Source organism: Gopherus evgoodei, chromosome 8, assembly GCF_007399415.2.
Source record: "Gopherus evgoodei ecotype Sinaloan lineage chromosome 8, rGopEvg1_v1.p, whole genome shotgun sequence".
In the NCBI taxonomy this organism is placed as follows: domain Eukaryota; kingdom Metazoa; phylum Chordata; order Testudines; family Testudinidae; genus Gopherus; species Gopherus evgoodei.
This window is the reverse complement of record NC_044329.1, coordinates 83,911,569-83,924,607: the sequence shown is the minus strand read 5'-3', so window position 1 is coordinate 83,924,607 and position 13,039 is coordinate 83,911,569. Positions and strand designations below refer to the sequence as shown.

General features: G+C 43.6%; 1 protein-coding gene across 6 annotated transcripts in view; it reads left to right on the top strand.

The window, feature by feature from the left end:
- SPATA1 (spermatogenesis associated 1) overlaps positions 1-13,039 on the top strand; it is a 33,885-nt gene that overhangs the window by 19,257 nt on the left and 1,589 nt on the right. For 4 of the 6 annotated variants that reach the window (XM_030573521.1, XM_030573519.1, XM_030573520.1 and 1 more), the window contains 5 exons: positions 48-108; positions 1,954-2,065; positions 3,222-3,347; positions 10,367-10,572; positions 11,229-11,327. In XM_030573521.1, the coding sequence (XP_030429381.1) occupies positions 48-108; positions 1,954-2,065; positions 3,222-3,347; positions 10,367-10,572; positions 11,229-11,327 (604 nt within the window). The remainder of the gene's footprint in view (positions 1-47; positions 109-1,953; positions 2,066-3,221; positions 3,348-10,366; positions 10,573-11,228; positions 11,328-13,039) is intronic. The other 2 variants (XM_030573522.1, XM_030573524.1) reach the window with 2 other exon arrangements.

The following is a 13,039-nucleotide window of genomic DNA, read 5'->3' as shown; positions in this document are numbered from 1 at the left end:
TTGTTTTTTAAGTTAATTTTTATTTGGTGCTTTGATTTTATCTTCAGCCCTCAGCAGTCTGGAATTAGAGAATCTGTGACTGATGTTGGTATCAAACAGGATGATAAGGTATGTTTTCAAAGATAAAATATTAGTGATAGTATAAAGAAATAGATCCATTCCTCCCAGCAGGGAAATTCCTAATTTTCAGTACAGCTGGCTCAGGTTACAGAGATGCACTATTCAAATGTAGGTTTCAGTATAACTGAAAGAAGTTGATTCTGCTCTAAAACAAATTTGCAAATGAATAATATCAACAACTGCTTAAGCAATCTATGAACCCCTCAAAAGCAGGCTTTACAGTGACCAGCAGCTTGTCTCGCTTAATAGAGACTACATTTACTAGTTATTGTAATATTTTTTAAATCTTAACTGAGTTTGGCCTGCTCATTACTCATCATAAATAAAGATTTATTGACATTGGCTGCTTTTTAGTAATTAGTATCCATTTCCTAGTGGCAATGTCTTCAAGTCCTCATTCAAGTACAAATGCCATTGAAGTATAATATAAAAAACCACGTATGTTGAGACTTCTGAAAACAACAGGTATAGTATATCTATAAAGCCAAAATTAGAGCATCTTTGCAACTGTGCAGAAGACACATCTGAGGTACTGAGTACCACTTAAACTTGGAAATTAGAGTTCATGTGGGCCCTCTGCAGTGGTGTGACTTTTGATTGCTAGTTGAATAATTTTTGTAGACTCTTAGGAAAGGAATTGGACAACACAAAGGCTGCTCTTATGACTTCTGCTATACTTAGCGTAGAGCTGGCTGGAAAAAATTGAAAATTTCAATATTTGACACATATTTTTACAATTTTTCCCACTTTTTTTTTTTTATTTTCACACAGCTCTACTTTACAGCAGTTTAAGGTTCTGTTTTTTTAAAGGAAATGATTGTTAGTTGTCAGAAGGAACCTCACACCAGCTGGATCGTCTATGAAGAGTGACTTTTAGTACAAGTTATTTTTATACTATCATAAATTATAGAGACAGAGTGTGTGAATACACATATTTACATTCTTTTTAAATTTTTTTAATGATAAAAGATAACCACACATAAATATATTTATCACTCGATGAAAAGAAAGCTACATAATAAAAAAGATTGCCACAATTCAGGGAGGGATAGCTCAGTGGTTTGAGCATTAGCTTGCTAAACCCAGGGTTTTGAGTTCAATACTTGAGGGGGCCATTTAGGGAACTGGGGTAAAATTCTGTCTGGGGATTGGTCCTGCTTTGATCAGAGGGTTGGACTAGATGACCTCCTGAGGTCCCTTCCAACCCTAATATTCTATGAAATCTTTGAATTCAGTACATTTCTCAGGGATAGTGAAAGATTCATTACAGTATCAAAGGATATCTCTTAGAAATGTGTAAGAGAAATGGAAATCTCATAAAAGTTATCGGAAATGTTAATGTTCAGCTTACTCCGAAATGTGATTTTATAAAATTGACATTGTGGAGCTTCATTTTGTATCTCAATGACTTCTATATAAAATGTTCTCAGTTTACAAGTAAAAAGATTTCTGTTTTTCTATCAACCCTAAAATTCAAACTGAGAAAGAAGCTAGGTTATTTTCTTCTCATGCATCATCACCAGAAATTAAAGTTCTTTAAGCTAAATTCTACCATCAGATTTACCTCTGCAACCCTACTGCTTTCTTTTGGTTTGCAGAGGTCTGACTGACTGGAGCTTAGTAAACATTTATTTTGATGACACACAAAAAGAAAGCTTAGTCAAATTCAGACCTCCTATTCACCCATGCATTCTTATTGAGCAGTACAGATTAAAGGGGTGGCTGAGTTTGGCCCTTCATGCATATTAACTTGATTAGAAACATTTCTCCAAATACAGTACAAGTATTCAAGGGTCAATATTATGCATTTATATACTTTTCATTTGCCTCTAGACAGATAAGAATAATGTAAATCATCTTGAGTATTCAAGTCAATACATTCCTCCTCCTCCTCCGCCATCTCTTTCTATAAACAGATCTCAAGTTCCCATATTTCAGACAGAGAGTAAGTATATGCTTCCAAAAAATTACAGGGAATTGAATCTTTATTCAAGATGTGAATGTTTATTTAAAAAGATGAATTTATAAGTTGAAAGTATTAGTCAGCCCTGGAGCACCCCTGGAATTGGCACTATGTACCAGATCACACCCGACAGCTGAGATAGGCGGGGGATGCCTAGTCCACGAATCTCCCTGGAGCTCAGGTGTGAGCTGGGAGCTGAACTGCTCAGCACCATCAGAATGTAGATGGCTTTGCACATGCCTCAAGACACTTAGGGGATTCTAACAGTGTAGAATCAGTGTAGGCATCTACAGGATTGGGTGGCAGCTGGGCAGTGGTTCTGCGAATGCCCCTGGCATCTAAATGTTGGACTTGGGTGCCTAAAAAGGAAGTTTGGTGCCTCTAAGTCCCCTTTCTGAATTTAGCCCCTAGTCACTAACTAACCATTTTGTTGCAGTATATTTAGCAAAATGCTTTCAGCAGGAAATAGCCCTCTTGAGTTTTTGGGTATTTGGCAACAGTTTTCTACACATGTAACATGTTTCTCGTGCCTTCCCTTTTAAATATAGTTTTAGTGATGTATATGCATTTAATATGGACATTAGTTCTAATGTCCATTTGTTCATTTGTGCATTTATAAATGACTGGGTGCGTTCTGCATTTTTATAACCTTTTTCTGAAGCATCAAGTAGTGGCCAGTGTTAGAGATAGTATAGTGGACTGTGAGAATCCCTATTCTATGTGCCTGCAAGCAGGAGCAACGCCAGGGTTTTTGGCACCCTAGGCAGGAGTCCTTCCGCGCCCCCGGTCGTTGGCAGCAATTCTGCGGTCGGGGGAGTCCTTCCGCTCTCCGGGTCTTCAGGGCACTTCAGCGGCGGGTCCCAGAGCGAGTGAAGGACCCGCCGTCCAGAATTGCCGCCGAAGACCCGGAGCGCAGAAGGATCCCCCGCCACCGAATTGTCGCCCCCCCAAATCCTGGTGCCCTAGGCGACTGCCTAGGTCACCTAAATGGAAGCGCCGGCCCTGCCTGCAAGGGACACAAACTGAAAAAGTTGGGCATGCTTTATGGTACGTGCACTTCACTGAGACATAACTATGGCTGGCCTTTCCCATTTTTAGCATCCAGAACTTTACTAAGTGTAGGTTGTAATTTCTTTAGAAAGCAAGATGGTTGAACAACTGAAACAAATGAAGGCAGAAAGAAGGCATATGGAAAGAACTAGAGAGGAACTGGTTAAAAAAGCCAAAGGTTTGCTTGAACAAAATAAGCTGAGGAGATATCATGGTATGTTTTTCAATTGTATCATAACCATGTGAAAGTAAATGTGAAACTTTTTATCTGCCTGTGTCTATGTAGTGTTATAGTATATGACTAATTACAGAGATAGCCGCTAGATAAACAATGCTTCTCAAAAACAACAAGGAGTCTGGTGGCACCTTAAAGACTAACAGATTTATTTGGGCATAAGCTTTCGTGGGTAAAAAAACATCACTTCTTCAGATGCATGGAGTGAAAGTTGCCTGCACTGCAACTTTCACTCCATGCATCTGAAGAAGTGAGGGTTTTTACCCACGAAAGCTTATGCCCAAATAAATCTGTTAGTCTTTAAGATGCCACTGGACCTTGTTGTTTTTGTGGATACAGACTAAAACAGCTACCCCATGATACTTAATACCTCTCAAAAGGCTCATTTGTATGACTATGTATGGTAGAGCGGCTGAGGACTAAAATATCTGCTCCCATTGATTCTCAGTGGTACTCCCATAAATATCTATATTATGTTATAGCACCGTTATGTTACTTGTAGAAGTACAGTATTCAGAATGCATCCATAAACCACATCATGGTGCCAAGCTCACAATGCGTTAAACATTCCAAAGTGCTGTTTTTAGGAATGGTACATGAGGGCATGACAGAAAGCTTGTCTGCTACGACACATACAATTATTAGCGGCACTCAGATACACCTCTATTTTATTCCATGAAATAACGGGTGACAAAACTTATTTTTCTATAATAACAGATAAAGCCTATAGAAACAAAATGTATACCAAACACAAACTTCTCTGAAAACCACATCTGCTCCTTGGGCAGGGCCCATGCCTTCTTTTGTGCTTGTAGACATAAAACATCTTAATTCTTTTCCCTTTCAATTGTTTAAATGATAAATTAATTCTCAAGACAAAAATATGCTAAGTAACTTAGGGGAAAACAAGCAATATAGTAATGCTCCATTTCAGAGGTGTCAAGCAGAATGAAAAGAGCTCTGGACAAACCTATGGATTCTATGAGAACCACACAGGGAACCTTAATGAGTCATATGCATCTCTACAGTCATATGTTGAGTGTCACTGCCCAGAATGGTTAAATAGCGCAGATACCTGACTGATCTATGGAGCAACGATAATATACGGTAATTACTGATACACTGCAACCTACATTATACAAAAGTCTCAGTGGATAACTGAAAACTTAAACTCCTGTCAGGCTGGTTTCCCCCAGTCATAGAGCCAACGGTTGGTTTGTCATACTAGGGACTTCATGTTTCCAGTAGAGTCCTGCCATTCCAGTTATCAACAGCCCCAAGAGTTTTCACTAAGTGCCTTGTGGTAGGCATTTTTAAGATTACAGAGTATTCATGTTTACCTTACCTCAAAGACTGGTTCATTTAAGGAACCTCTCCTCAGCAGGTCTCAGACAACATCCATTACATCCTGGCACACTTTGCCACGTCAGGGCTCAGGGTAAGCAAGAAGTCACCTGTAGTATCCTTCCAAAAGACAGAATTTGTAGGAGCACAACAGCATACCTACTGTCCATCAACTGTGAAGTTGTGGCAGAGCCTATGAGTCAGTTACAGAGTAATCCTCAGACAACAGTACGGGAATGTCTAAGAATGCTAGATTACATGCATTGTGCATGTTTGTCACTCCTCATGCCTTGTTGTATTCAAGGCTGGTTGAAGTCCAGCTACCCATCAAGCAAACGCCACCTAGACAGGGTAGTGCAGATACCTCAGGAGGTCCTATTATCACGAGATTGGTGGAAGGATCCTATCCAAGTATGCAGAAGTGCTCGATTTTCTTCTCCTCTATCCACAGTAATGCTAGTAATGGATGCTTCCAATCTCAGATGGGGAGTACACTTGAATCAACATCAGACTCAGGGACTATGGTCAAGAGACAAGTCTCATCTTCCCATAAATATCTTAGAACTCAGAGAAATTTGTTTTCCGTATATGACATTTCAGCCTCTAATTCATGGTAAAACAATACAGGCATGACAAACATCCTGGCAATGTTTTACATAAACAGACAAGGAAGAACCAGTTTATTTCCACTATGCCAGGAAGCTGTTAGCATATGGAACTGGTGCATGCAACATCAGATTACCCTGACAGCCATTCACCTGTCATGTGAGCAGACACTCTTCTTTTAACGATGAATGGTCCATAAAGGATTCAGTCAATCACAGATCTTTCACAAATGGGATCACCCAGCCATAGACTTGTTTGCCATGGAGTCAAACAAGAAATGCCAAACCTTTTATTTCAGAAGGGAATCTGAGTCCAGGATCTCTATCGGACACTTTTCCTCAGCTCATCTCCTGGGCTGATTTACATCTATCCACTGATTCCTCTAATTCTGAGAACAGTGTGGAAGCTCAGACAAGATGGTGCCATGTAGCTATTGCTAACAACCTCTAGGTGCAGGTAATTATAGTTCTCAGATCCATAAAGATTCTTCAGTATAACCTCCAATAACATTAGCCCTGGATCTGGATCTGGATCTGGATCTTCAGTTTAACCTCCAATAACATTAGCCCTGGATCTGGACATACTCTCCCAAACAATGGGAAGACACTCCATCCAGATCCACTTTCTCTGTACCTTACAGCCTAGATGCTGGCTGACTGACCAATACAGAGAAATCATGTTCCAAAGCTGTCCAGAACATCTTGTTTCACAGTAGGAAGGACTTGACAAAGCTCACTTATGCCAAATGGAAAAGATTCACTCTTTGGGCAAAACAGTATCAACTGTCCCACTCATTCTCATGATTTAAAATTATCTATGCTGATTGAAGAGATCTGAATTCACTATTAAAACAGTACGCCTAGCAGCTATCTCCACTTACCAGTCTCCAATTCATACCTAAAATATATTCTCACATCCTACAGTGTCTATGCCTGTCATGGTATAAACCCCACTCTGAACCTTAGCGTCCAAAAGATGGGGTACCAGCATGAATTCCTCTAAGCTCAATTACCAGCTTAGTACTCTAGCGCTACCACCAACCAGGAATTCCAGTGCCTGGTACACTCCGGTCCCCCCCAAAATCTTGCCCGGGGACCTCCAAGACCCAGACCCTCTGAATCTTAACACAAGGAAAGTAAACCCTTTCCCTCACCGTTGCCTCTCCCAGGCTTCCCCTCCCTGGGTTACCCTGGAAGATCACTGTGATTCAAACTCCTTGAATCTTAAAACAGAGAGGAAAATCCACCTTCCCCCCTCCCAGACTCTCCCTGAGAGAGAAAGTAATCCTAACACAGAGAGAATTTAGCCTCTCTCTCCCCCTTCCCTCCTTTCTCCCCACCAATTCCCTGGTGAATCCAGACCCAGTCCCCTGGGGTCTCACCAGAATAAAAAAAACAATCAGGTTCTTAAACAAGAAAAGCTTTTAATTAAAGAAAGAAAAAACAGTAAAAATTATCTTTGTAAATTTAAGATGGAATATGTTACAGAGTCTTTCAGCTATAGACACTGGGAATACCCTCCCAGCCTAAGTATATAAGTACAAAGTAAAATCCTTTCAGCAAAATACAAATTTGAACTCCTTCCAGCCAAATACACATTTGCAAATAAAGAAAACAAACATAAGCCTAACTCGCCTCTTCTACCTAGTACTTACTATTCTGAGCACATAAGAGACTGTATCAGAGAGATTGGAGAGAAACCTGGTTGCACGTCTGGTCACTCTCAGAACCCAGAGAGAACAGCAACCAAAACTAACAGCACAAACAAAAACTTCCCTCCCTCAAGATTTGAAAGTATCCTGTCCCCTGATTGGTCCTCTGGTTAGGTGACAGCCAGGCTCACTGAACCTGTTAATCCTTTACAGTCAAAAGAGACATGAAGTACTCCTGTTCTATTAACCCTTAACTATCTGTTTATGACAATGCCTCACAGAATTAATACATATATTCCCTCCTATGTAGGAGCTACCTTGCTTGTAAGATTGCGCTGTGGCTTTAGCTGGGTTGATGGGGGCTTCCGTTTGAGCCATTAGTATCATGTTCTTTATACTACCTTTCTGTGATAACAGCTTTCTTAGTGGCACTTACCCCGACATGTAGAGTAGGAGACCTACAAGCAGTGATGGCAGGGCCATCATACACTAGTTTTGATAAGGATAAGGTCTCCCTTAAACCCCAGTCAAAATTTGTTCCTAACGTAGTTTCAGATTTTCACTTAAACTGGACTACTGTTTCACATAGCTGTTTTCTCCCTGAAACCCCTTCCTAATTACAATAAGAAGAGGCTTTACTCTCTGGACATATCAAAACTTTTCTTTGTAGTTAAAGAGAACTCAGCTCTTCAGCCTCACATCTAGAGTATTCGTAGCATTTGCTGAAAGAATGAGCGGTTAGGCCATTTCTTTCCAGCGATTAGCTAAATGGATGTCAGAATGTTTTACATTATGCTATCGGTTAGCGAAGTTAGGATCTCATGCTCAAATTAAGGCTCACTCCTCAAGGACTCATGTAGCTTCTACAGAAGCTGAACTATGTAAAGCAGTCACTTAGAGTTCCATTCATACATTCACATAGCATGTTTTCTGATGGAAACAGCTAGGGAAGATGCCCATTCTGTCAGACCTATATTACCATCTCTATTTAAATAGACTCCTGTCACCCACTGCCTAAAATACAGTTACTTCTTGGGTGTCCTCAAGAGTGCACTACATATAGACAATCCCTCAAAAAAGTAACTGTGGTTCTATGAGAGATGCTGTCTATATGTGTTCTATGACCCCCCTTCCCTTCCCCAGTACTATGGAAGCCTTTAACACCTGGATTCTACATAGGCAACAGATCTGAGAGGTAGTTCTTCCCTGTCCACCCTTTTATGCCCCATGAAGGTGTGTGTCCGGGCACTTAGGGGGCATGCACAGGCCAACAAACACTGTTGGGCAAAAGAGTCCAATCCCGAACGCATTAAGCACATGCAACTCGTGGACTGCTGGATTCACAAAGGAGTGTAAGTGTGGAAATGGTCAGCATCAAACCCCTGCCCCCAACTTTTAGGTCCCTAGAAAATCACTGGGATTCACAAAGCCTGAATGAGTCACTTATGCTCCCTATACAATGAATGGGGCTAGATAGGCACCTTAGAATGGGATTCACAAAAGCCAACATGCTAGGTGGCTCCCTGCCTAGGCTAACCAGTGAGAGCTGCCAAGATGAGGGGTATGCCCAAAGCCCCACTGCTCTCAGGGAGTTTCACATCTAAGTCCAGACTTCAGGGAAGCACTTCCATCTGCTTTGGATTCCTGAGTTCAAACCCCCTCTTGGCATTAGATTACCTGACTAATGAGAGACACTCACCTCAAGTCCCCCTTCACCTGCAATGAAAGAAGGGATTTGAATGGGGAATCTACTACTTGTTGGAGGAGGTGGCCTAAACACTGGGCTAGAAACTATACTGATGTGGGATTTTTCTCAGCCTCTCCTGTTGAAACATTCCACTGTGAAAAGTAATGAAAGCATCATTGGACCAGCGAGACAGAAAGTATGAGACTGATGCTTGCGGCCGATGCATTTATTAAGGAGATGGGAAACCCAAAATCCAGTTCCCCTGCTCCAATAAAATGGAGATAGCTCTCCCGCTCCCCCTCCCCAACACACACACACACACATGTCCTATACCCCACCTAGGGCACTCACCTGAGAAGTAGTGGACGTGTTCAAATCCCTTCTTTTCCTCAGGTAGAAGGGGTACTTGGGACATCTCCCACAACCCCAGTAAATACCCTATTGGGCAGAAAGCTATGTGGAAGGGAGTTCCTCCTTCCCCAGCCAGTTTATGTGAGCTGGCTTGTGGGGGCCCAATCTGATGGATGACCTCTGAGCCCACTTACTGGATTGGCCCTAGGGGTGAGTTAGACAGAGGACCCCCTAGTTTCCCCTCATTCATGCATCACACTGGAGCTTAGGCATGTGGATGCCTAGCATGAGGATGTAACACATAGGCTGCTAGGGACATTTTACTGCAAAAATGTAGGTGCCAAATGCATTTAGGTGACTTCAGGGTTTGACATCAGTTGAGCAGGGGGTTGTGCACCCCAGTGGGGCCTGATTCTAGAACGTAGGCACTTAACCGGACACTTAGGTACCTAAGTCCTTTTGTGCCTCTAGCCCCAGGAGTGGACTACATGTAGACAACACATCTCAAAGACCCTCAGTTACTCTAAGGTAAGTAATGTTTGCAGAAAGTTTTCTATTAATCTTAGGCATTCTGCCAGGGGCAGCTTTAGCATGAGTTCATGGGGGTTATTTGCCCCCCAGAAATCATAAAATCGGGTGCCAAACCTGAGTGGAACTGCAACCCTGTGTACTAGGTGACAATGCCAAGCACTGGGAGCCAGGCTCAGCCCTGCAGGACAGGAGCTGCTGCTGCAGGGATAGTGTGTGAGGGAGGCCGGGGGGTTGGTCTCCAGACAATTCCATCCTCCCCTTTGCACCTGGCTGGAATTAGGGTTGCAGTACTGGGGCAGAGAGTGCTGCTGCTGCTGGTCAGTTCCCCACCCCCCATCCCGACGACAGCACATTGCACCCACTGAGTCGGGAGCTTACATCCACCCCTGAATTCTGCTCAAGAACTCTGGACCTGTGGAGTTCCGCAGCTCTACATAACACATGCTCCTAGTTCAGCTTCTCTTTAGCGCTGGACCTGCAGAACTAATAAATTTTGCAAACCTGGCTCTCTTCTGTACACCTTAGTTGTGCAGCACTGCAAAGCTCCACAGGACTAAAACTCTGGTCCTACAGCGTTCCTGCTGGAGCTTCAGTCAAACCTCCGAGAGCAGATCTAGCCTTTAATTTTAGCTGGTTGAGGTCCAACTACTCCTGGTGTGACTGTATAGTTAATGTAATGTTTAGTTTAGCTAAATATTCATTGATTTTAAAAAAGAAGGCTACACGTTTCATACATGTATAAACCACTGAAGTTGAACCACGCTACACGAGTACCATGTGCTGTTCATTATTATTATTCCTAATGTACTGTATATTAATCTGATCAAGACCAAACAGAGATGTTGTCCTGTATAGCTCGTGATGCGTGGAAAAAGAAATACTTTGAAACTAAGAAAGCTACAGCTTCACTGGAGGACATTTTAAATAAACTGCGACAAGATGTAGAGCTTTACTACCAAAAGTTACTGTTGCAGCTGGAAGCCAGAGATATCAGGAAACGACCAAACAATTTAACACACATTGCAAACGCCAAGGTAATATCATTTGTTCATATTTGTCAATTCCTTTCTCTCTTTCCATGAAATTTGGCTTGAGTATCATCCCCTTCAGCTTCATTGACTTCTAGGAAGCTGTCCTGGTTTACAGCAGCTAAGGATCTGGACCGTACTTTTGAAAACACTAATCTCGCTGTCATTATAACTAAGCCATTTAATTTTTCAAAAATGATACTGCCATTATAGAGATGGTGTTCTGTTTAATCCACACTATTCTTGAATATAGCAGATTGCCATCAATGTCCTGACTGAGACAAAGGAAAGGCATTATATGGGTGAGATTGAGAAATTCATATTTTTTTAACTCATATGCAGGGTCCAGTCGTGAAAACCAGTAGCAAAATAATGTGCTACTGTCCATCTCCCAGAGTAACAGGGCTTGGGGAAATTGTGGGTGTCTCCTGCTCATCTGAAGGCCAGCAGGGCCTGCCTCCTGGTGCCCTCCTTTTGAGAGAAGACTGCAACAGTACAGGACATTTGGGGGAGGAGTCAAAAACTGAAGGCTTGGAAGAAGAGTTCAGAGGATTGCTGTCCTAGTGCAGGGGAGGGAGAGAGATTATGGTCAAGAACTGCAGTGGTCGAAAAATATATAGTATAGCTGAGCTGCATAAAAGCTATTTGTTTATTCCCCACAGAATACCACAATCCTCCAGATTACAATAGTGCAGCACGAAATTGATCAACTAAAGAGAAAGCTGGATAATACAAAAATGAAACTCATAACAGAAATTAAGGTAACGTGCCTTTATTCTAATCAATCTGTAAATTAGAGATTTTCTTCTCTAGAAAAGCTGGAGCCATAAAGTATTTGAAATTTTAAAAAGTTAATCAGTATTTGAAGAGATTATGTTAAAGCTTTCTTTGGGTTAGCTGTAGCTTTCACTTAAGCAAAATGACCAACCTGTCTACTCCACATCATGTAGTAATAAGCAGCATTTCTAGCGTTTACATTTTCCATGAACTGCATAAACTAAAGCCCTGTCTACACTGCAGTTTTGTCAGCAAAACTCTCCTGGTGCGCCAACAAAATAAAACCACCTCAACAAGAGGCATAGAGCTTTTTGCGGCAAAGTTAAAACAACAAAGCATCAGTGCTGTTCATTACGTCGCCATAACTGGCCTCTCCCAGTATCCCACAACCTCCAGCATGACCACCCTGCTCACTCAAGCTGCCCAGACATGCTGCCACTCCCCTTTCAAAGCTCAGGAAGTTCTGACAGCTGAGCATGCTGCTTCAGCAGCAAAGAGCAAATCATTACCATGGAATCCTGCTCTCGCCAGCACTAGGGTTACCAATTTTCTAATCCCCGAAAACCAAGCACCCCTGCCCCGCCCCTTCCCCTGTGTGTCCCCCCACCCTAACACTCCAGCCCCTCCCCCCCCAGTCCCGTTGGTCACTACCCATCTTCCGGGACTCACTTGCCACCTCCAGAGCTGGGAGGATCTGATGTGGAGCCTGCCTGCCCAGTTGGGGCACAGCAGGGGGGCTGTGGTCCCTGGACAGAGAGGCTAGGGAGGGGCACAGCAAGTTGGGGGGGGCAGTTCCAGGGAGGTGTCTGTCAGTCTCTGGAGCGAGGGGCCAGAGTGGGAAAATCAGGCCACAGCAAGGTGAGGGGGGCTGGGATGCAGAAATCAAGGCACAGCAAGGGGAGGGGGTCCCCAGAGCAAGGGGCCAGGGAGGGGAAATCTGGGCACAATAAATTGTAAATAAATTAATGGAGATATCCTATCTCCTAGAACAGGAAGGGCCCTTGAAAGGTCATTGAGTCCAGCCCCCTGCCTTCACTAGCAGGACCAAGTACTGATTTTGCCCCAAATCCCTAAGTTGCCCCCTCAAGGATTGAACTCACAACCCTGGGTTTAATGGGGGTGGGGTGGGGAAGTCAGGGCACACTGGAGCAGGGATGTTGGCCCCTGGCATAAGGGGCTGGGGTGGGGAAATTGGGGTTATGTGTGGGGGGAATTAGGGCACAGTAGGGTAGCAGGGTCCATCCCTGGAGTGAGGATCAGGGACAGTGGGGCACAGTGGGGCTGCAGATTCCATCCCTGGAGCAAGGGGGCAGAGAGAGGCATTCTGGGCTGGGGGGACAGGGGGCAGTCCCTGGAACAGGGGGCCAGGTGGGAAATGGGGGCACAGTAGGGGTGGGGGGGGGTGTCAGTCCCTAGAGCAAGGGGCTGGGGTGAGGTAATCAGGGCACAGTAGGACAGTCGTCCCGGAGTGAGGGGCAGGGGAGTCCAGCTCTGGAGCGAGGGGCCAGGGTGGGGAAATTGGGACACACCAGGGCAGCGGATGAAGGGCGAGGGGTTAGTTCCTGGCGGGAAGGGTGGGGAAAGCAGGACACAGTGGGGCAAGGGGACAGATAGGTTACATATCTCCCCTCCCCCGCCGAAGGCACCTACTTTGAAGCCCAGTCTGGTAGCCACCCTGTTTTCTGTCAGGCGGGGG